The 23,376-nt window shown below is 39.8% G+C and overlaps 2 protein-coding genes across 3 annotated transcripts in view; one reads left to right on the forward strand and one right to left on the reverse strand.

Moving 5' to 3' along the window:
* Positions 1 to 393: 393 nt before the first annotated feature.
* On the forward strand, positions 394 to 21,886 carry LOC134668153 (ribosomal protein S6 kinase 2 beta). Its single transcript, XM_063525671.1, has 14 exons — positions 394 to 591; positions 863 to 1,135; positions 1,623 to 1,808; positions 2,392 to 2,676; positions 3,302 to 3,456; positions 4,925 to 5,012; positions 5,682 to 5,812; positions 8,367 to 8,522; positions 10,374 to 10,511; positions 10,901 to 11,107; positions 13,052 to 13,251; positions 14,248 to 14,345; positions 15,910 to 16,134; positions 17,825 to 21,886. Exons 1-14 carry the CDS (start codon positions 538 to 540, stop codon positions 17,933 to 17,935), a joined length of 2,307 nt encoding a protein of 768 aa, XP_063381741.1. The 5' UTR covers positions 394 to 537; the 3' UTR covers positions 17,936 to 21,886.
* A 458-nt stretch (positions 21,887 to 22,344) lies between these two features.
* The window catches only part of LOC134668121 (aminoacyl tRNA synthase complex-interacting multifunctional protein 1), a 62,288-nt gene continuing 61,256 nt past the window's right edge, over positions 22,345 to 23,376 (reverse strand). For both annotated transcript variants that reach the window (XM_063525622.1, XM_063525621.1), the window contains 2 exons: positions 22,778 to 23,266; positions 22,345 to 22,695 (listed from right to left, as the gene is read on the reverse strand). In XM_063525622.1, coding sequence (XP_063381692.1) covers positions 22,408 to 22,695; positions 22,778 to 23,266 — 777 coding nt within the window. In that variant the 3' untranslated portion in view covers positions 22,345 to 22,407. The remainder of the gene's footprint in view (positions 22,696 to 22,777; positions 23,267 to 23,376) is intronic.

The following is a 23,376-nucleotide window of genomic DNA, read 5'->3' on the forward strand; positions in this document are numbered from 1 at the left end:
AATAGACGACGAGCACATCTTGGCCTTGAATCGTATCCAATGGCGCAATTGAATCAAAAGCCCGCTCCACACTCGTGCGCGAATCGCGGCGCGAAGCCGCGAACGCGAGTCTGTGGCCTATTTTATAAAGCTACAAGTTACAATTTACAAGCGGAAGTCTCTTTTTAACGCTATGTGTTAGAACGAGACTTCCGCTTGTAAATTGTAACTTGTAGCTTTATAAAATATGCCACTGGAGTCGATTTCGCATATCAGCGAACTAGACTCCACACTCGCGTTCGCGGCTTCGCCCGCGATTCACGCGCATAGTCTGGAGGGCGCTTAACAGATGTGCTCCGCTTGTCAAATGAAAGCTGCTGGGTGTCGTAGAATTTGTAAATGAACGAAACGTTTCTGTCTGGCACAACCCGCAATGCTTTGATTCGCCTGTCTCAGTCTGTTTATGAATGAAAAAACATGGTGGTCTAGTTTTTAATCAAATTTGCAAAAACATTATTAGATTTTCCTTTGAAGGTTTATTTGTGATCGATAGTAATTATGCCACTAGCAAACTCCTCAGATCCATGGCGAATGCAGAATGTTGGAGACAACGTAAGTGATCGAACTGTTTTCCTTGTATTAGAGTTCAATAAATACTTGGTTTAATAATCGTGATTACTCACCGTTTTAAAACCGCAGACATACCTATATAAATACAATGACGTCTGGCGCCAAATGGTTATCACGAATTGCTTGCTTAGGGGGTTCACAATGCATATACGCCCACCCATTCGTTAGTAATTATTACATTAAAAATTCATCTTAAAATATTATTTGTTTTATGACTTGGATTTGGTTAAATAGTTGAGTTTGTAATTTGTAGAGGGGTATATCTCAGGCAGCCAACAGTCTTCCAATGGTGGTGGAGAACTCTGCAGAGTCGCGGCAGGCGTCTACAGCAGAAAGCCTGGATTCCGCCGCCGAGATCAGCTGCGAGAGGGAGGTTGAACTACAGGATGTTGTCAAAGAGGGGCACGAGAAAGCAGACCCGTCTCAATTTGAATTGCTCAAAGTTCTCGGAGAAGGTTCCTTTGGAAAAGTTTTCCTAGTCCGGAAAGTAACTGGTGCTGATGCAGGCACGCTATATGCAATGAAGGTAAGCTGTTATTAGAAGTGAGAACTAATAGCAACTAGGGGGCATGTTTTAAGACGAAGTGGACAACCGCTTCTCCATACATACTCAGTTCCCAATTTCATCCCGGGGGTATGCACTATTTTTGGCCCCTTTGTTTTATTATTATTTGTATCTCCATTACAAAGTCTCGGGCTTTTATGCCCGGTCATTTATAAGGCGTGCATGGCGATATAGATCCAACACTAGTATAGTCTAACTCGTCTTGCCATCGCCGACGTGGTCTGCCAAATCCTCGTTTTATTATTTTTTAATTACTATAACAAAAGCTTTTAAAATTTTTTATGAAATTTGTTTTACGCTGCTAACTCTTACTCCGGAATGTCAATAATGTCAATATCAAGAGAGAGGAGAATGCGGACTAAGTTTGCATGGAGAACCGGTCATCCTCTTCCCTCTGTGTGAACTTATGTGTTCACTTAATAAAAACCTACTTTTATATTTTTTATAGGTACTTAAAAAAGCTACCCTAAAAGTGAGAGATAGAGAGCGTACAAAAATGGAGAGAAATATTTTAGTAGACATGGGCCATCCATTTATTGTAAAATTACACTACGCATTTCAAACTGCTGGAAAACTTTATTTAATATTAGATTTTTTACGTGGCGGCGACTTGTTCTCAAGACTTAGTAAAGAGGTAAGATGTAATACATTATTAATTATTTTTACATGTAAGTACTTATTAGTTATATGTATATTATGTATTGTTTATGTGCTTAGGTAATTTAAAAAAATATATAATTATATTGATTGCTGTATGAAGTATGAAATAACTAATACTATGCCAAATGAAATGCACCTTTAGTTAAACCCGTTTAATATGATACCTAACATTTTCTAAATTTTTTTGCATAAAGTGGTCCTTGAAGAGTTTTATTTACTTTCCTGAGTGCCATCTTCTATTATATACATAGTAATTCGCCAGTAACTGGCCACCCCAAACCAAAAATGAATTCTATTCACCTATAAATTAAATTCATTTTAGTATAAAGTGGCCAGTTAATGAAACCTCGGAAATGAATTCTGTTTATAGGGGAATAGAATTTATTTTTAGTTTAGGGTGGCCAGGTACTAAAAGTGGTCAGTTACTGGCGAATTACCTTGGTACTTTTTTTCTTTAAATCAGTTGTGTGCCTGGTCCCTTCAAAATCATACTAAGCGGGTTCTACAGTACGTATTTTGTATTCACCTTGCTTTGTGCTAATAAACTGCAATTTCAGGTAATGTTCACAGAGGAGGATGTTAAATTTTACTTAGCGGAGTTAGCTTTAGCGTTAGAACATGTGCACAAATTGGGCATTATATACAGGGATCTTAAGCCGGAGAATATTTTGTTAGATGCAGACGGTCACATTGCACTTACTGACTTTGGCTTATCTAAACTTCCACCAAGTAGTGATAAAGCTTACAGCTTCTGTGGTACAGTTGAGTACATGGCTCCGGAAGTTGTTAATAGAAGAGGTCATACATTTGCTGCGGATTGGTGGTCTTTCGGAGTACTTATGGTAAGTAATCTAGATTATAGATCATATTAAAGTAGGTAATTGAGTTTTTTTAGTAGTTTGTGTGGGGACTTTGGAAATATATGTAGTTTTAATATTAACACACATGGTATTTAAGATTACGATATTATAATTTTATAATTTACGGTGTTAATAAGTACTTCTTTTAATGAACAGTTTATGAATCGGCTGGCAATATAGAAAAAAAACCTTAATGTTATTGCTATTAGGATGGAAAATCTAATAATCTTAATTGCAAATCAAACGTGTTTTTCATATTCAATACAGAGTAAATTATAAATCCATTTTACATAATACTATAACTTCTCGGCCACGACATTGAGCGACTCGCGACGGCGGCAGCGATAACCATAGGTTAGAGCGAGACACAGCGATCGGACCTTTCGTTCCCGCCTTCGGTTGTTGCTGCTGCCGTCGCCAGTCGCGTAATGTCGTGGCCGAGCCGTAACATACGTACTACCGACGTTAATGTATTCCATTCCTCCATGTTTTCAAATCTAGGAAAATAATGTATGCAGATAAGAATTCCCTTTAAATGTCTTTTTCCTTATTGTTTGATTTGAATATTGTATGAATATAATTTCCTAATTTATTCATTTACCCGCAGTTTGAAATGTTAACTGGAAATTTACCATTCCATGGTTCTACGAGGCATGAAACAATGACGCAAATATTAAAAGCGAAGCTTGGTATGCCATCCAACTTGAGTGAGGAAGCACAATCTTTACTTCGAGCCTTGTTCAAAAGGACACCACAAAATAGGTGAGAATTGCAGTATATTCATAGATGGTAATAGATCGGCAATTTACAATCGTCTGTAAATTTAACTGACAATTCGTGAATCTTATTGTAAAGATATAAGGCACATAATCAATTGAAAGTGTAATGTTGTACTTCGATACCGGTTGATATAACAAAAATAGATGAGTCATACGTTGTAGAGATAAGTTGATTCACATATGCGCACTCCATCAAATTGATTAAGGCCATCTTGTAGGAACTTTAAGATTTAATTTAAACCTTCACGATTTTTACAAATTATTAAATTATACATCGGGACTTAACACGGACGGGACGGGGGGATATTTCGTTGGAGGTAAATCTTAAAACTTAAATAGGTACGCGATTAAGTCCGGTTGTACAATTTAATGCCTAGGTATATATTTCAAATATCAACCTTATTGTTTATGCAAGAAGATTCTAATTGGAATACAATAGGTATTAGGTACTCTTTATTGGTCATGATCATGTCAGTTATTCAAAACTATGTTCATCATCAATTAGGCACTAAGATATGACCGTAGGTTGTTGTTTAAGTACTTGTTATTGACCACCTCCATGGTCAAGTAAACTATTCAATTACTATTGTCTCGGCACAATGCAAAATTATGGTACTTATATTAAATTGTAGTCCTATTGGACCGCAATTACTTGTAGGTTGTAGTTAGATGGGCCTATTGTATGCGTTGTCTTATTATTATAATGTATGTATGATAATCGTTGCACGCGTTATCTTATATTTTAAATATATTCTATAATAAACAAACTGTTTATTACACTTGTGCTTCTATTACAAGTAAATACCGCAGATAAAGTTGTGTTCAAAATGATCTAACCACAACTTTATTGCTAAAATCAGATCATTCTGATAAAATCCGGCATAACGGAGAAGTGGGAGCAGCGTAACATTTCAAAGATGTGCAGATACTTTGATTGTATAGTATATAATAGATCTTATATCGATTCTACTAGGTTTAATATCAAGGGCCACATACCTAAATGTGTTCTTACTGAATACTGAGGTAGGTACTTATTATATTGATCTAGAATTCATCAGCCAGACGGAGATGGCGGGATGACCTAGACACCTTTCTCAGTAACTGGCCAGAGCAGGCGCTATGTCGGGAGTCGTGGAAGACAAGGGGAGAGGCCTTTGCCCAGCAGTGGGACACCTTAATAGGCTAGCAAAAAAAAAAAATCATCAGCATCATCATCTCAGCCATGAGACGTCCACTGCTGAACATAGGCCTCCCCCTTGGACCTCCATCTGCATGATGGGGGGTGAATGCCATAATCGCCACACTTGGCAGGCGGGTTGGCGATGGCAGTCGAGTACACCGAATTTGAGGGACGCTGCTGCCCGTCCACCAGTGGTCTTGGACGTAGTTTAAGGACATACCCGGGTCCAGAATCTAGAATTATTTTATAATAACTATTATTCTTTCTACAGGCTGGGAGCAGGCCCAAATGGTATAGAGGATGTGAAGAACCACGAGTTCTTTGCAAGTATAGACTGGGATGCTCTGTTAAAGAAAGAGGTTAGTCTAAAATAGGTATATTATACAGGCATTCCCGTTGCTAGGGAGGTTTTGGGATTATACTGAGTAACGTTTACTATGGGATCAACCCCGAAATTGCAAAAAAAATTTGGCCGTTTCATACATTTTGACTGGTCCATTTTCTTAAATTATTGTTTCGCGATTTCGGGGTTGGTCCCGTACTAAAAGTTGCTCAGTATAATCTCAAAACCTTCCTAGCAACGGGAATGCAGTTATTTTTAAGTCACCGTGTAAATGGTTGGCACTTGAAGGAACTTAGGTATTATTAGTGCCTCTGTGAGCAGTAGTGGTGGGCACCACCATTTTGAAATAAAATCCTATAACTGAATCGACAAAAACAATCTCTAGAGAAGATCCGGACATACGAAAGCATTTTTGCCCAAGCTGAAACGGAGACCTTTGCTAACGCTCGGTCTATAAATAATTATTATAATTAATGATGTTAAAAGAACTTCTCTTCTCTGCCTACCCCTCTGGGAAATAGGCGTGATTATATGTATGTATGTATGTATGTTAAAAGAAGTAAAAGTGATTAACAGTTGTTAAGGTGTGTTCAAATCTCCTGCACCTCTGAGTAGGCCACCCCTCAGTAAAAAGATACAGAATAAAATGATGATGAAAGTTCTGAAATCTAACATTACCTTCCAGGTAATCCCACCGTTCAGACCGGCCGTGTCGCGGGCCGACGACGCCTTCTACTTCGACTCGGAGTTCACATGTCGCACGCCGAGGGACTCCCCCGGGGTGCCGGCCTCCGCCAACGCTCACGAACTGTTCAGGTAAATAATCTATTTAAACACTAATTAAATGCCAATTTTAGCAACATGGGTGCATTTCGCACACTTTTTGATGGGAACCAAAGAGTTATTACATAGTAGAAGAGAAGAGGTCAATGTCGCTGCACCGCACCGTACATTATTGTTTGACGTTGCTGTCGTTTAACAATTATATCGCAAGACATCTTTGTTTCTATTTTAAAAAGGTGTATTACTGTACGATATATTTGCGACTGACTGTGACTTGTTTACAAAATAGGGTCCAATGACTATTATTTAAAGGCCCATTGTGTAGCTGTTCCAAATAAGGCGCGTCGATCGTGAATATTAGGTTTATCTGTGACAGCACAGAATAAATAATAGTACTAAGTACAAAAGACTCACTCTCTAACAAAACGCGTCTGTTACGATCAGCACAGATATGGCCGCTAGGTGGCGACAGCGCCACGCGCGGCTTATGGCAAACCCCAAAATTGGGGCCGAACGGATGTACTTTTAGCTATTTGTAGCAAAGCGACGAAATCGCGGAGTGAGACACGCCTGGTGACAGTCCATATCAAAAGGGACCTTATGGCGGCCGGCGCTTACGCCATTATTAGCGGCACTACGCAACGTAAAATTATTTTCATCTGGGAAGTCCGTCATCTCTCAAACATAACGTTTCCGTCAAGAAAATATTATCAGTGCAATCTTATCAGTTATCACAAAGTCTATTGGTTCAACGATAACTGTATCGTGACGTAATATTAGGTTAGGTTGCTGCGACTGTTTATATTTTACAAAGTTCATCCGGTATTCTGGGTGGATAAATATTTTATTATTCCATGAATGTACAAGATGGGCTATACAGTACGGGAAGAATGGCGACGGATTGTGAAGCTTGCCACCGGCCCTGGTATGACGACCACGACCACTCTGACTATAGAGTCACAGAATAAATAATAGTACTCGGTACAGAAGACTCACTCTCTAACAAAACGCGTCTGTTACGATCAGCACAGATATGGCCGCTAGGTGGCGACAGCGCCACGCGCGGCTTATGGCTTTCCCCAAAATTGGGGCGGAACGGATGTACTTTTAGCTGCCTGTAGCAAAGCGACGAAATCGCGGAGTGAGCCACGCCTGCTGAATGTGACGAGGTGACGACAAAGAAAATGAAATACATATATCATTTATAATTTAAGTCCAAGGAGAGGCCTTTGGGACACTATAACGGGCTAATTAAAAAAAAAAGTTCGTCACCAACAAAAAATATATTTTCCTATAGCAAGTTTTTCCTTCGGCAGCGACTGTTCTTGGAAGGCAACCCGGTTTTCAAGGACCACGTACTCGTACAATACTCGCCACCCGCATTTCTTTTAAATTAAACATAAATCCTTCGAAACAACATAAACATAAACATTCCTAACAAATGTTCGCGTGTGTACCGGCTCTACAGGGAGCAATAATAGCTATCAGGATAATGAGTAAACAAAATCCTAATCTGCGTAATAGATTCGAATGTGTTTATAATTGTGTATTTTCTAAAGCATAAGATTAATTAATACAGTTTAGCGCAGCATAAATTATGTTTTAATTTATTATCATGAAATTGTGTAGTCTACTACAGGATGCCTAGCCAACGTGTCAATCGATCCGTGGCGTAGCGTAGTCATCTCTCTCTATCACGCTTCCATATTAGTGCGACAGAGATAGTTGCGTTTCGTTCGCTACGGAGCGTAAACGAATGGCACTATGCGGCCTGATGTGCAAAATCAGGCACGTTTCCAAGGAGTTAAAAAAAAACAATCTGGAAAATTCCATAATTATTAAATGTTTCCTTTCTGTACGGTAGTACTATTATTTATTCTGTACGCTGACCGCTGCAAAACGGTCATCTTGGCGGTCTACCATCTTTGAATCCATCAAGTCGTTTGAGGAAAACCACCTAGACGTAAAACGCCAATTACGCAAGGAAAGGCCTAAGCCCTCCTACGTGTATACGTACAACACAGCCGGTCAACTCTTCTGCCGTGAATGTGACAGAGTTTTTAAGAACAAGTCTGGCCTGGCCAGCCACATAAGAGCTCATAAGAGGAAAAACCCTTGAGGTCGCCGTCATCGAAATCGATGTGGAGGACTGTATATATATATCGACTCACATGCTTTATGCAACTGTAGTTGCCAGCTGTCACCCTTATTTTCACATAATAATAGAGGTCACAGAAAAATATCAATCATGTGAGTGGATATTTATTCTGTGGTCTCCCCCCCTCTCGTCAAGAGAGGGATAGGGACCGGCGAGTCCCTCACACCGTGTGTAAGTGCACACCGTGGGGGGCGGGGAGGGGGCACATCTAGCGTCTTTCGAGCGTCGGCGTCCACAACTCTATGGCCGCTGCTCGACGCAACGTCGACGCAACTGCGCAGCGACGTCATTTTCCATAGCGCTGACCCGTCGCCGACAGACGCCGACGCTCGAAAGACGCTAGATGTGGGGGGGGGGGGGCCTAAATGCATTCCCACTCCATCAAAAAAAGGTACCTTGTAACCTGTAACAAGTGTGTTTTAATTTCAGGGGTTTCAGCTTCGTAGCCCCGTGCCTACTCGACGATGACAATAATAAAACCGTTACAAATACAACCCAGAACAATGTCGTGCAAAACAACAAATCGTCCGCTGAGGAGTTTTTGGCCGGCTTCGTTAATAGGAATAATTTCTTTGATGAATACCGGTAAGTATTAAAATTGAAAACATAGTTTAACATAGCAATTATAATATTTACCTATTACAATCAAAGGTGTTTTCCGGGTTATCGTATTCTTTTACAAAACAAAATCTATCTCAATAGTTATTTACGATACAAGTGAGAAAAATAGGATATTCGAAACGAGTGGCGATAAATTAAAACACGACCGAAGGGAGTGTTTTAAATCGACACGAGTTGCGAATTACCTATTCGCACGTGTGTCGTACAACGTTTTACAGTACATATGGCCCTTTAAACTTGTATAGTGCTTTTCTCAAACATGCAATGAAATAAATAAAATAAAAAATCCACGAAACCCAAGTTTTATTTATAGGAAAAACTAAAAGTAAACTACACCCAAAATATAACCAACACGTACCTATATCATTATCACGCGTATGTTTTACACGAGTCGTGTATTTTTACTACCCGTATATTTTCATGTATCTTTGATATTTTCGCCTTGTATCCGTCTGACTGTCGTTTTCGTCACATAAGTTTACATAGTCTTTCATGTTGATATCATGTTTCACATACATCGTTGCTTTATGCATGGAGTAAATAAGTATAATTTCCACAGTGTTGACGAATTTGTAGTTACATTCATTTAAAATATGCCACAAAACTGTTTCCAATAAACTGTAAGCCATTTTTCTTAGTTTCTCAAATAATAAAATTGCCATAATATACACATACTTCGTTATTTAAAATCAAATCTGCTTACGCTGCCAATTCCAACACCTACGATTACAAATAATATAAATTTCATTATTTCGTCGGAACTCATATTAAAGTCAAAAAATCAACAACGCACCATAAATCCAATAAAACAGAATGAATATTTTTCAACTTTACCTCCATAACAATTTAAAAAATATAACTACGCGTGTTTGAGTAGACCTTTTTACCGCTAACGTTTAGATGAAATATTTTAAATGTTTTTATTTGTGTAGTTAAATTTATAATTTAAAATTATAGAATGTATTATTTATTAAGTTCATGTTGATTTTATACAAATAAAACTGCAAATTATAGCAAACATTGTTTTTTGTTTTTTTTTATAGGCGTAGTGGCAGAGTGTCATTACTAACCATAAAGCAAATACTGCCTCTAGTTTTTTTTAATGGATGAATGCCACGACCACGATGCTGTGTCACAAATATCTGTGAAATGAAAATTAAAAAAGAGGACTTTGCCGGCCTAGGCCTGCAAGATGTGTATGAAATTCCATTAACGACCTTTTGTCCTAGCCGCACCTGAAACGTCATACTTCGCAGCCTATTATAAGGAACATAACATCAATATTTCATTGCATGTTTGAGAAAAATCATTTAATAGCTCTATCAAACTCAACGTGACATCTGTTGGATTGAAATCTTCTAAGAATTATCAATTGTGTATTATAAATCCTTTAGATCCGGTCGATCTGGTTTTAAGATAATTGGGAACATTCTTTTGTGTGGAGTAAATTCCTGTAAACTTAATGTAATTTGGGCTTCGTCACTCCAGCGGTATTTGGGACGCCCAGACGGACGTTTTCCGCCCGGGTGCCCCACATACGCTCTTCTCACAGCACGATCCTCCCCCATCCTCTCCAGGTGACCAAGCCAGCGGAGTCGTGTGGCTTTGATCTCGCCAATTATATTAGGCATCACAACCAGCTCCTCTAGCTCCCTATTTTTCCCAAAAAGACCTGTCCACCCTCGGAATACCCAACTGGCGTGAAGTGGCGCAGAATAGGGCAGAATGGCGCTCTCTTGTGTCAGAGGCCAAGATCCTTTTTGGGTCACTGAGCCAGTGATGTATATATGTATGTATGTAATTTGATGTTTTCAGGTTAATGGGTGAATTAGGCACTGGATCGTTTTCAGTAGTCCGCCTTTGTGAACACAAGGCGTCAAGAGTGCAATATGCCGTTAAGATTATGGACAAGATGCAGTATGACCCGCGCGAAGAAATTGAAATTTTATTAAGGTTTGTATATCTGAATTTTTTATCTAAAATATCCTAAGATTAATGCTTAACTTATCTTAAGTTGATAGTCAGAATCTAAGCAGCAATGCGTTTTGATAGCTTCGTTCCTCAGATTGATCAAATTTTTGATCGAATATCACAGCTAACTCCCTTATCGTGTTTATCGTGTTTATTCTAAGCTTCCCACCGAAGCGATATAGGGTAAGCAGAGAAATTAAAGGTAATTTTTTTGGGGTTAATGGTGGTTCAAAACATACAGAGTGGATTTTCTTTTTGGGTCATATGAGAGCACCTACCAGATCCCGTGATGCTACGCGAAAATGCGCTTAGAAGACCTTCCCTGTATAGATGCTTCGTAAAATATCTATTTATTTTTTTATTATCAACAGATACAGCCAACACCCGCACATTATAACCCTCCGCGGCGTCTACGAAGAAGGCGCCCGAATCCTCGCCGTTACCGAACTATGCCGGGGCGGAGAACTGCTCGAGCACATCACACAGCGGCGCTACCTGCCCGAGCACGAGTGCGCGCCCATCCTGCGCAACGTGCTGCACGCGGTGCACTACCTGCACAGGCACACCGTGGTGCACAGGTCGGTCACATTACTACAACACCGAACTATGCCGGGGCGGAGAACTGCTCGAGCACATCACACCGCGGCGCTACCTGCCCGAGCACGAGTGCGCGCCCATTCTGCGCAACGTGCTGCATGCGGTGCACTACCTGCACAGGCACACCGTGGTGCACAGGTCGGTCACATTACTACAACACCGAACTATGCCGGGGCGGAGAACTGCTCGAGCACATCACACAGCGGCGCTACCTGCCCGAGCACGAGTGCGCGCCCATCCTGCGCAACGTGCTGCACGCGGTGCACAACCTGCACAGGCACACCGTGGTGCACAGGTCGGTCACATTACTACAACACCGAACTATGCCGGGGCGGAGAACTGCTCGAGCACATCACACAGCGGCGCTACCTGCCCGATCACGAGTGCGCGCCCATCCTGCGCAACGTGCTGCACGCGGTGCACTACCTGCACAGGCACACCGTGGTGCACAGGTCGGTCACATTACTACAACACCGAACTATGCCGGGGCGGAGAACTGCTCGAGCACATCACACCGCGGCGCTACCTGCCCGAGCACGAGTGCGCGCCCATTCTGCGCAACGTGCTGCATGCGGTGCACTACCTGCACAGGCACACCGTGGTGCACAGGTCGGTCACATTACTACAACACCGAACTATGCCGGGGCGGAGAACTGCTCGAGCACATCACACAGCGGCGCTACCTGCCCGAGCACGAGTGCGCGCCCATCCTGCGCAACGTGCTGCACGCGGTGCACAACCTGCACAGGCACACCGTGGTGCACAGGTCGGTCACATTACTACAACACCGAACTATGCCGGGGCGGAGAACTGCTCGAGCACATCACACCGCGGCGCTACCTGCCCGAGCACGAGTGCGCGCCCATCCTGCGCAACGTGCTGCATGCGGTGCACTACCTGCACAGGCACACCGTGGTGCACAGGTCGGTCACATTACTACAACACCGAACTATGCCGGGGCGGAGAACTGCTCGAGCACATCACACAGCGGCGCTACCTGCCCGAGCACGAGTGCGCGCCCATCCTGCGCAACGTGCTGCATGCGGTGCACTACCTGCACAGGCACACCGTGGTGCACAGGTCGGTCACATTACTACAACACCGAACTATGCCGGGGCGGAGAACTGCTCGAGCACATCACACAGCGGCGCTACCTGCCCGATCACGAGTGCGCGCCCATCCTGCGCAACGTGCTGCACGCGGTGCACTACCTGCACAGGCACACCGTGGTGCACAGGTCGGTCACATTACTACAACACCGAACTATGCCGGGGCGGAGAACTGCTCGAGCACATCACACCGCGGCGCTACCTGCCCGAGCACGAGTGCGCGCCCATCCTGCGCAACGTGCTGCATGCGATGCACTACCTGCACAGGCACACCGTGGTGCACAGGTCGGTCACATTACTACAACACCGAACTATGCCGGGGCGGAGAACTGCTCGAGCACATCACACAGCGGCGCTACCTGCCCGAGCACGAGTGCGCGCCCATCCTGCGCAACGTGCTGCACGCGGTGCACTACCTGCACAGGCACACCGTGGTGCACAGGTCGGTCACGACACATAACTACTTATGTCAGGGGAATTCGAATTCGGACTGGTGCTACCTCTGGTTGTCAGAGTCGTTATAAGGTCTAGAAAATCAAATATATTTTTTCTTTACATAAATGGGTTTTTACATGACACATTCTAACGTAATAAGCAATAAATATCTAGAATGATATGAATCCAATGTCACAAGCATCTAAGAAATTGAAATGCAGAAATATCTGCTTCCTAGAAAAATAGAGAATACATCATCAAAACCCGAGAGTGAGCATTCAGCCAGCAAGTGACCAGCTCAAAAATCATCAGGATTGATTTAATTTATTATCCTATTAACTTCATACATCTAATATCAAATTTTGTTTTTCTTTCTTACAGAGACATAAAGCCATCTAACATCCTATTCGCGACGGCTGAAAGAAGGCCCGAAGACATCCGCCTAGTCGATTTCGGGCTAGCGAAGCAGTTGCGCGCAGAGAACGGACTACTCATGACCCCCTGCTATACGGCCAATTTCGTTGCCCCTGAGGTCTTGAAACGAGCTGGTTACGATGCTGCCTGCGATATCTGGAGTTTAGGTAATTATTTAATGTACCTTTAAAAGGCCAATAGTAGTTACGCGCTGAAAACTTGTTATAATTTCGTGTAATACGGCCAATTTCGTTGGCTTACCATTACCACAGGAGCGCCGCGACAGTATCTAGCCCATGATATAGGTATAGGTACCTACGCGTCTTTTTACTCCGTTTTTTTTACAGATTATAAATTTTTCTAACCTGAAAAGTTGATTACCAACTTTTCTTCCGAAATGTTCTAAATTTTCTAATCTAAAAAAACGGAGTATAGAGAGAGCGAATAGTCTATCTTGCGGGCGAGATACATCACGGCACTTCTTTGCTAAACCGGCTCAATTCGAGCAGATCAAGGACGGATTCACAATTATGCGGATATCATAAAAATATTTGACCAATAAGTTGTGGAGTATTTGCTCTATACTCCTATTTATTACTGTTATCCTTTCTGTAGCAAACAAAGAATCATTTAAGGTTATATTTAGAGATGCCACGAATATTCGGCAACTATTCGGTATTCGGCCTATTCGGCCACTTTGCCGAATATTCGGTATTCGGCCTATTCGGCCACTTTGCCAAATATTCGGTATTCGGCCGAATACCGAATATCTGTTGCACCTAATATTACCAAAAACTAGGTATATTTAATATATAAAATGTATTCTTGGAAAGTAGTTAAATACACAGGCATGTTTTTGAGAATTTGTATGATTACAAAATATTTTATTTTTATGATGGGTCTGATTTGATTGACTAACTACATACATTAATTCTGTTCAACATAAAAATATAACTTAGCATATGTTGTGCTTTGTTGGCGGACACTTTTCATAATAACAATTATTATGTACTCAAAATGTTCGCATGTCATGCCGAATATTCGGTCGCCGAATATTCGGTATTCGGCCGAGAGAGATGCCGAATATTCGGTATTCGGCATTCGGCCAAATTCACTATTCGGGGCATCTCTAGTTGTATTACATAATTACTTGCTTTGAACAGGTGTGCTGGCGTACATCATGTTATCTGGCAGGACGCCGTTTGCTTCGACCGGAGATGACAGCCCTGAAGCTATTCTTACGAGAATTGAGTCGGGAAAGGTAAGTGAATGTAGTTTTATTATTAAGTAATAGTACATTATTGTCGAGGCTCGGAAGGATGCTGAGGATTCGTTTTAAACGGACGACCTTGGGAGTCCGTTTAATTGAATCCGAAGCCAGCAAGTAGCCTTCCAGCCGAGTCATATATAGTGCTTTTCTCAAAAATGGTGCAAGAAATATAAATATCATAGAAATATTTTACAAAAGTAACGTTCTTACGTATATATTTTCGCAGAAAAAAGGCCCTTGCCGCATATTTATTTTTTTAATAAAAAAAATAGAAGTGTATTTTTCTGCCGAAAATACGCCAACCTATTTGAGACAGTTAAATAGTCGCGATACTAATCATCTGTTTGGCTGTTTAATGGGCCTGTGCCTTAATTTGATATGGCCATTTCAACTTTTAAAAAGTTTGGAACTCGACAAATAATGGAATTTGTATGCAACATTGCAGTCCCAAAATCGAGACTGCAATGTTTTTAACTTTTTAATTTTTGACTGACCAATTGACCATAAACTACGCGCTTCGCGACCCATTTTTTAGACGGCAAAGTCGACTTTGCCGTCCATTTTTGAGAAAAATATCATTAATGACATAGCTCATGATTAGGTGGATTTTTTGATAGAGATCACCACCGGGATATAAACCGTGATTACCTTTTTTAATGTTTTCGAGCTCCCGATATTTCGACGTAGTTACATGCATCTTGTTCACGGGTAACTGATGATAGCGGGTTGGTGTTAACCTTTTAACCGCCAGCAATTTTTGATCGAGCGAGCTCGTGTCGCCATCGACAGTAACTGTACCACGCAGAGTAAGGTTGGCATAGTTACGGGAGTTATAAATGTGCTGTAAAAACCAAATCAGATCTTTGTCTTATTTATCTGACTGTGGCGAAATGATCTGGATATGTAATGTCTTATATATCAAACTGGCGGTTAAAGGGTTAAAGTTGTGTAGACCGGGCTCAGTCTACCCAACCCGATATAAGTCTAGTGAAACTAACCGTGAATCATTCAATATTAGAAATTATCCGTATTTATAGTTTGTTATTCGATGTTCCCCCCACAAGGTGGATCTGGTAAAGGTTGCGGGAGTTTGCTGGATGCGGGTGGCGCAAGACCGATCATTGTGGCACTCTTTGGGGGACGCCTATGTCCAGTAGTGGTCGTCCTCTGGCTGATATGATGATGATGATGATTCGATGTTCTAATCAACACTCTGTCTCACCCATAGGCCTAGTATTACATAGATGAGCTACACGCGTGCCTCCGTGAGGGACAAAACATACGCAAAGCGACAATATTAAAAACACGTTTTAACATTCCTGACAACATACCAAAAACAATCTACGTAATTCGGTCGGGTTATTTGTTGCCCACCATAAACCATACTAAATTTTTGGTGGGGAACAAACAAAAAGTGAGACTGTGACAAGGACAAGCAATAATACCGCTTTCTCTGCTACTCCTACTGAAATTTCCATAAGTGCATCTCGTATGGTCGTTTGGCCCCTCCCCCGTGTCATCTCTATATTATTGTACCTCTATGGTCTCACCTCAGGTGGAGCTGTCATCCGGCGTGTGGCGCTCCGTGTCGAGCGAGGCGAAGGCGTGCGTGCGGCGCATGCTGCAGCTGGAGCCGGCGCACCGGCCGCGCGCGCACGAGCTGCTGCGCGAGGCCTGGCTCAGCAGCGCCCGAGCACCCCCTGAGGTGCCGCCGCAGCCCGACCTGGAGGACCCCGTGCCTCCTGAAGACCTGCGCCGGGCTGTTGACCTCACCTTCCAGGTATACTACATACCACATTACAGATACCATCGGCCCACCCTGTCAACTGTTCATCGGTGGACCTTATTACAATAGACACAAAAGCAAGAAGAGAAAATCTACTGTTAGGAGTTGTACCCGTGTACAAAGTGCCACAAATATGTACGACACACTACGGTAATGTATGAGAATAAGGTCGTGTATACATATCTTTAGCACTTTGTCCGTGTCAATATTTAAAACCATGACTGTTAGGTACTACTTAGTTATATGGCTGTAACTACATGAATGGCGAGTGTCCTGGCTTTGTAGTTCACACGCCCCTACTGAGGAACTACACCTTGTACCTCTTAAAAGGTTGCCATAGTTACGTCAAGATTTCCCCTGAAATCTCTGGATTTTTGGTCCTTTGTTAGGATTGCTGAAGACTTGGCGAATGTAAAAGCCGTAACAGACTACCGCACCGCGCAGAGAACGAGAAAGAGATATTTATTAAGAACCTCAACTAGTCACTATAGTTCGTTTTTTTTGCATTAGAAATAAGGTAAACAATCTTGATCTGTCTTTTAATTGAAAAACACATTTTAAAAATAAGTTACGGCAAATATGTAACAATTATGAATCGAATACGATCATTTATATTTTTTTGCTTTCATAAGTAATAGTTACTGATTTTTAAAAAGCGTTTTTCAATTAAAAGACATGTCAAGATCGCTTACCTTCTTTAAAGTTCTTTCTAATGCTAAAAAAAACGAACTATAGAAGTTAGCTATATATTTGGAATTGGGCAGAGGACCCTGCCTTTCCTATGCTGTGGCTACACGCGCGGCGTTGTAATTAAATTATCAATCTATAAATATTTTCACGCCACTGTTCGGAAATGTGGCAATAGATGGTCTAAAACCAAGCTGGAAAGTAGGCAATAGCTGTAGCACCTGAACTACCACTACTACAATGTTTCATTGTTATCATCATCTGTCATTGGTGACAGTTCGCTACAGCAATGAGTATAATTTAAAACATAAAAAACAATAAAAGGTCTTTTATTGCGCAACTTTTTCCTTCAAAAATAAAATTAGGTTATTTATAGAACCAATTTCTTGTTTAAAAAAAAATAAATGTCAAAACCATTCACTTCATTTTTTTTAACAATTATCCATTCAGTTCACGCTTAAGGCGTTTTTTTACTTTTATAGCTGTTTGTGGTTTTTTTTTAGCAAAAACGCTTCTAATTTTAGAGTCGGTTTGAAGCAAATAACAGAAAAACGCCTCCTAAAAGTGGTAAAAAAAGTAAAAAAGGCGGGATCTGAAAATACTTACTGAATGGGATAGTGTAAATTGTGTTTGACTAAAAAATATAAGAAACGCGCTCGCTATAAAAATGAGTTCTTCTAGTGAAGAAAATGATATTCTTACGCTGACGCCTACTGAAATTCAAGAGACAGTACAGGCAGTGGCTAGTAATTTGCTACCAGAGAAATCGCGGGCTAGTACTTATAGTTATGCAAATATTTTCTTATTTCCTCGCAGTAGTCGTGAAAAGCACTATGTAATGCCTCGGCCGGAAACGCTAAAGATGGACTCGTATTATTCGAGGGCCTCCACTAACGTGTCGGCCCTCGAACTCACTCGTCCATCTTTTGGCGGTTTTCCGTCCTCTCCTACAATGTACTATTGTCTCTGCTTTTGGTAATCATGTTGCACGTTCCAGGCGATGACCTCGTCGCCGATGACGCCGCAGGTGCTCGGCCCGGTGTCGCAGTCCACCCTCGCGCAGCGCCGCAGCAAGCCGCAGAGACGCTTCCCGCCTACTCAGCTTTAAATACGGTATACGAACTTATTTTAAACAACTCTTTACCACAAAAAAGATCTCGAGGATAAATTAATTTTGTAACAAGCAGCAAACGACTGCGAACGATGCTATTAGCTTAGAATACAATTAAAAGTGGAAAAGTTTACTGTCTTGGGTGAGACTTGAACTCCCGACCACTGGATCACTAGCCCAGTGCTTTGCCATCTGAGGTATCAAGACCTCTTCCATGGACAGCAAATATTTGCACCATATGGATCTTTAGGGAGGCACCCTGACTTAATTAAATATAAATACAATAGTAATCCTCTTTATTGCACAACCTCAACAAAACATTAAATAAATTTTACAGAGAGACGTACATAATACATGACAGAGGCAACAAAAGGCGGTCTTATCGCAGACAACCTTTAGGTAGTGGAGAAATTATAATATTAATCAAACTATTTAGGAGACTTACTGTATTGGGTGAGTTCAAGTCTCACCCAAGACAGTATTTTTTTCCACTTTTAAATGTATTCTAAGCTTGAGATATCGAGGCGTTCGCTAAACTGCATAATATACCGAAATACGTATTAGATCTATTTTCGTCCCTATCACCAAGTCAAGAGAGAACAAGCGAGCGCGATTGTTTCCCCGTTTCGAATGTTATATGTTGTAATTTCGATGTTCCTGGATATGAGTCATGTGAATGTGAACGTGTGTAAGTTAGCTTTATTTCAAAGGGAAGAAATAATCGTAATATAAAGATTAAATTATGTCAATATTAATCGCCTAAAGATTCCTGCATAATATGAGGCGTAATTTTTATTTGGTGGAAGAAATTTTGTGATTTAATATTTAGTGAAAGGTAGATTGCATTTTCTTGTAAGACACATTGCAGCATTCCATCCGTTTCCGTTTTAGTCCTTAGCCAGTGTTATTTAGTAAATGTGAAAGTAGTCTTCCTTCAAAATGTTTGGAATTAGTATGTAACTATTTTAACTATATTATTTTAGTCATTTTACTTGCCCACCCAACGACATAACTTGTCCCTTTGTGCCATTATATCTATATGCTACGAACGATTGATAAATTAAATACAAATTTAGTATAGACCTATCATATATTTTTATGTTCTACAAAGTACCTAAAGTACATACAAAGTTTATTACTGGAATAGCTTTATTTTTGTAAAGTATTACTCTTCTCGACGCATTCGCGGTGCTTCGTCCCTTCCTTTTATTTTACCTTTACTCTAATGAGATGTTGTTTATATTTTTGTAAGAATTTGAGTATTCAGTAGCTTTAAGATATTTAGATAATTAGGATTAAGTATATCGAAATACTTAAAAAGGGCTTTTATTAACATAGTTTAACTTTAGTATAGCGTTAGTTTGTACAACACATCACATGCGTCAATCTTATTCATCTCATATCATCTCTTTGTTATCATCAATTCACTCATATCAAGGCCTAACTTGCTCACAAACGCATAATTAATGCGAAACTCTTCCAAATTCTTTAAATCTCAGATATTTTATGTTACATATTTTGAGTATCATTTTAGATTAGATCATAAGATAACCATATTTTTGTATTGAGATATATTTTTCATGTAACTAACTTTATCGGTGTAGGTTGACTGCTATTGCCCTCCTAAGCCGAACAGCGCTATCTCAAAAACAAATGATTTTGAAAATGGAATTCTCCGTTATAGAAACTAAAGTATAAATTAGCAATGCATTTTCGTTTGAGATAGCGCCACTCGGCTTAGCAGGGGGACTATAATAGTTATTGGGCACTCCTACCAAAGCAGAGAGATTGTTAAGAGTGGCCAATTACTATGTAAAGGCTATTAACTATAGCAATCGCCCTACGTTGATGATTCGGTATAAAGACATAATAAGTTGATGTCATTTGTAACTTGCTTGGCCATGTTTTGTCTTAGTAAGAGCAAAACATTTATGAATATAATAAGTAATAATATCTTTAGTAGATATATTGTCATGAATTATTTTTTTAATTGTAGGATTAAGAATTATATACTTGATGGATTATATTTTATAGCTACTGGTGATGGTTACGTTTTAAGAAAAAATCAATGTAGGTACCTATCAGTGGCGGCGCGTCCATTAAAGCCGATTCCCACCGGCTTGCCTGTTTTTGGACGTTTGAGCAGAGTTGTAAAGGAAATATGTAAGCCAAATTAGCCCCGGCTTGCCTATGGATATGTTTGACGCGCCGCCATTGGTACCTATACATAAACATCAGTCATGAAAGGTGTTAATTTTATAAATTAAATGTTCTACTGTCTATGTTTATTGTCGATGTTTTAGGTTTTCTAATTGTATTGGATATTTTACCAAAGATATGTCATAGTCAATGGGTTTAACAATTATCGGACCTCCCAAGTATGTATGAAATGCTACGAAGGGTTGTTATGCTACAAGGGCCCACTGAAAAAAAAATATAGTAACTAAGTATATAAAACAATGCTATAAAATTGTTTTGGCCAATATAAAAACTATAAATGTACGAGTACGTATGAAACTTAAAAGAATTAAAATGTCATGTGTCGGTATGTACACCAATTTAGATATGCTAAATAACGAGACATCATTTATCAACTCAAGGAATTGATACAAAATATTAATAGGCAAATTGTAGGTATTTTTAATATTAAGAAAATTTAAAAAGAAAAGCACTATAGAGATGCTACAGTGTCACAAACTATAATAAGTCATTTCTAACATATCTCAAGCACATTTTTCTATTCCTTGTGATTAGATAACATTTTAAACACAAATTATTAATAACAATCACTTTTCATCGGTTTTCCAAATCCAACCCATTATTTTTAAATATTTGATTGGTAGCGCAGATTAATCTTAGGAACGCCTACGTTCTTTTCCCTATTTTTAAATGCTATCTAGTACGCCGTGCGACACAGTGGCGTAGGTAGGCCGGGCGCCCCAAGGGGGGCCTCGCGCGAGGCCCTTTCAGTTCAGGCACAGTGAAAGAAAAGGGCCTCGCAGGTGTGATTTCGCCCTCGGCTAGAATAGTTCACGCTACGCCACGGGTGCGACATGTTTTTATTACAATCTGTGAATTCTGTGACCTGTGTAAATAATTGTTGAATAGAGTAAGTAGCTAATGATCAATATACTTACTATAAAATATGAACACAATGTTCCAGAAACTGTTATTTATCTAAACCTAACTGGGATGCACACTTGTTGAGTAATTCTAAATAAATATTTTCTTACCGGACATGGTCTAAATACAAAATTAGCTATTTCTATGGTACTTACAATATTTCAATCATATACAACCACGTAAACGTTCGCTATTTACAGTAGAAAGCTATTATGCACACGTTTCTTAATAATAATTAGATAAAAATGAAAGTCAGTCTATTTAAGCTTTATAAATTGTAACTAGTGCATAAACACTAAATAGGCTGTTAATGTAACAGACGAACATTTCAGAAGGAGCTTATTTGATAAGTTGCTGGTGTTAGAATGACAATATGCAGTCCAGTCAATGAATGATATGTTGTATGTTTCCCTACTTAATTATTCAATAAAAATGTCTTCTTGTAAGCATGTTTTATAAGATCCTCAACTTGGAGAAAACTCTACTCGTCACTATATAAAGAAATCTTCATTGACTGGGCTAAAGTTAAACTGCATTTAATGCTGATATTTCTTTATGTATTCTAATTGAAAACACGCCAATTTAAATCTAGAAATGGGTTAGTTTTTTACCTAATGACTATGGGTTAATTTTTTACCTGATAACTACAGATAGGGATTAAATCTGTAAGCAAAAATGAAGTAATTATGAGATCGTGTTAATGTTACGACACCTCAATTGTCTATTTTTTGACGTCTAGATAAAAATAAAATGACCGTAAATTGTTACTTATAGGACAACTCATATTCAATTAGAGATGTAATATATTATTGTTGACATTGCTTACATTTTGTTTTATTTATTTTATTCTTTCAGTCATATACCACTCATACCTCACATCACATACAAAACTAGCATTCTAGGCTACTTTGCTGATGCGAGATAGCAGGCACTCTCATCTCAATGTGAAAGATAAAAATGTCATAATCTTTATTAAGATTTTAATTTGAACCACCTTATAGTCAGATTTAAGTTTGAATAGTTGTTTCGTCTCTTATACTTAATAACAATAAGCATGAGATAAATTCTTCTGTCCTGTTATGTTTGTGTTCTCTCTGAATAGTACCAATTAGGAAGAGGTGTGTAAGTATATCTCATGTATGACACAACTTTCAGGGTGAAATAGAGCTAGCCTATTTCAGAGGGACGGTTTTAGTGTTATTGTCTTTTTGAATAAACATCTTTTATTTATTTTGTGTTCAGTTGGTTACAGTTCCTTTTGCAAATAATTAGATAACCATACATGATTATTCATAATGTTTTATTTGAAAGTAAACTTGCTTATATTACACACAATAAATAAACAACTATTTGACATGTACATCTTTCAGAGTGGCAGCAGTAACTGGTCCTTTCCCAGGGACTACAAGGGGTGTTCCTTTATAACAGGCAACTTTATCTGCATTCGTTTTAAGGTCTGGGGCACAGGTTTCAAAGATTTTCTTCTTGGGGTTCAACTGAGCTTCAGGCTCTCTTGGATAGCCCTCACATGACACCAGATCCCCGGGCACAGCTCCACTGGGTGGGATAAGTACTTCCACCTTCTCAGGCGATGAAGCGCACATTACCATTGCTTCTGAAGTTACACCTCTCATCTAAAAATATATAATAAAAAATATTTCAAAAAACTTTACAAACATACATTGTCATGTTTTTGCTTTATAAAACTTGTCTTACCTTGACTGGTTTTAAATTGCATAATACCATAACAATCCTGTCCTGCATTTTATTAACATGAACATGGTTTACTAGTCCGGACACAACAGTTCGAGGCTTCTCTTCTCCGCAGTCAATTTGTTCAACATACAATGAATCTGCATCAGGATGCTTGTTGATTTCAATGATTTTGCCAATTCGAAAGTCAAGCTTGCTAACAGTAACTGGACTATTAGCAGCTGGAGGCGCACTAGGTTTAGCTTTTTTAGAAGTTTCCTTTTCTTTTTTCTCTTTTTTTGGTGCTGGCTCACTTTCAGGTTGCACTGGTAAGTTATCAACTTTTACTGTCGAAGTTGCTCGATTTGGTAATGGGATTTGCTTTTTACCATTCAATGTTTCAAGTCTAATAAGTTCACGTTTGGTTTTTTCTACCTTTGCGGATAGAATACCATTTTCTTGAGTAAGTTCCCTAATTCTTTCTTCAACTTTGATCTTCCTTATTTCTTCAAGCTAAAACGATATGTACTTGGTCAATATTTGATATAGTTACTAGATATTAATTAACTGAATTCTAAATCTGTTAACAATAGTAAGCTGGAAATAGAATCAGTATTGATAGA

This window comes from Cydia fagiglandana, chromosome 10 (assembly GCF_963556715.1).
Source record: "Cydia fagiglandana chromosome 10, ilCydFagi1.1, whole genome shotgun sequence".
NCBI classification, from domain to species: Eukaryota; Metazoa; Arthropoda; class Insecta; order Lepidoptera; family Tortricidae; genus Cydia; species Cydia fagiglandana.

What these genes read in the sequence shown, in the direction of transcription:
- LOC134668153 (XM_063525671.1), top strand. Translation starts at nt 538, where the DNA reads ATGCCACTAGCAAACTCCTCAGATCCATGGCGAATGCAGAATGTTGGA. An exon ending in AAAAGGACACCACAAAATAG is followed by an intron (nt 3,457 to 4,924) that starts GTGAGAATTGCA and finishes TTCTTTCTACAG; the next exon opens with GCTGGGAGCAGGCCCAAATG. An exon ending in CTGTTGACCTCACCTTCCAG is followed by an intron (nt 16,135 to 17,824) that starts GTATACTACATA and finishes TGCACGTTCCAG; the next exon opens with GCGATGACCTCGTCGCCGAT.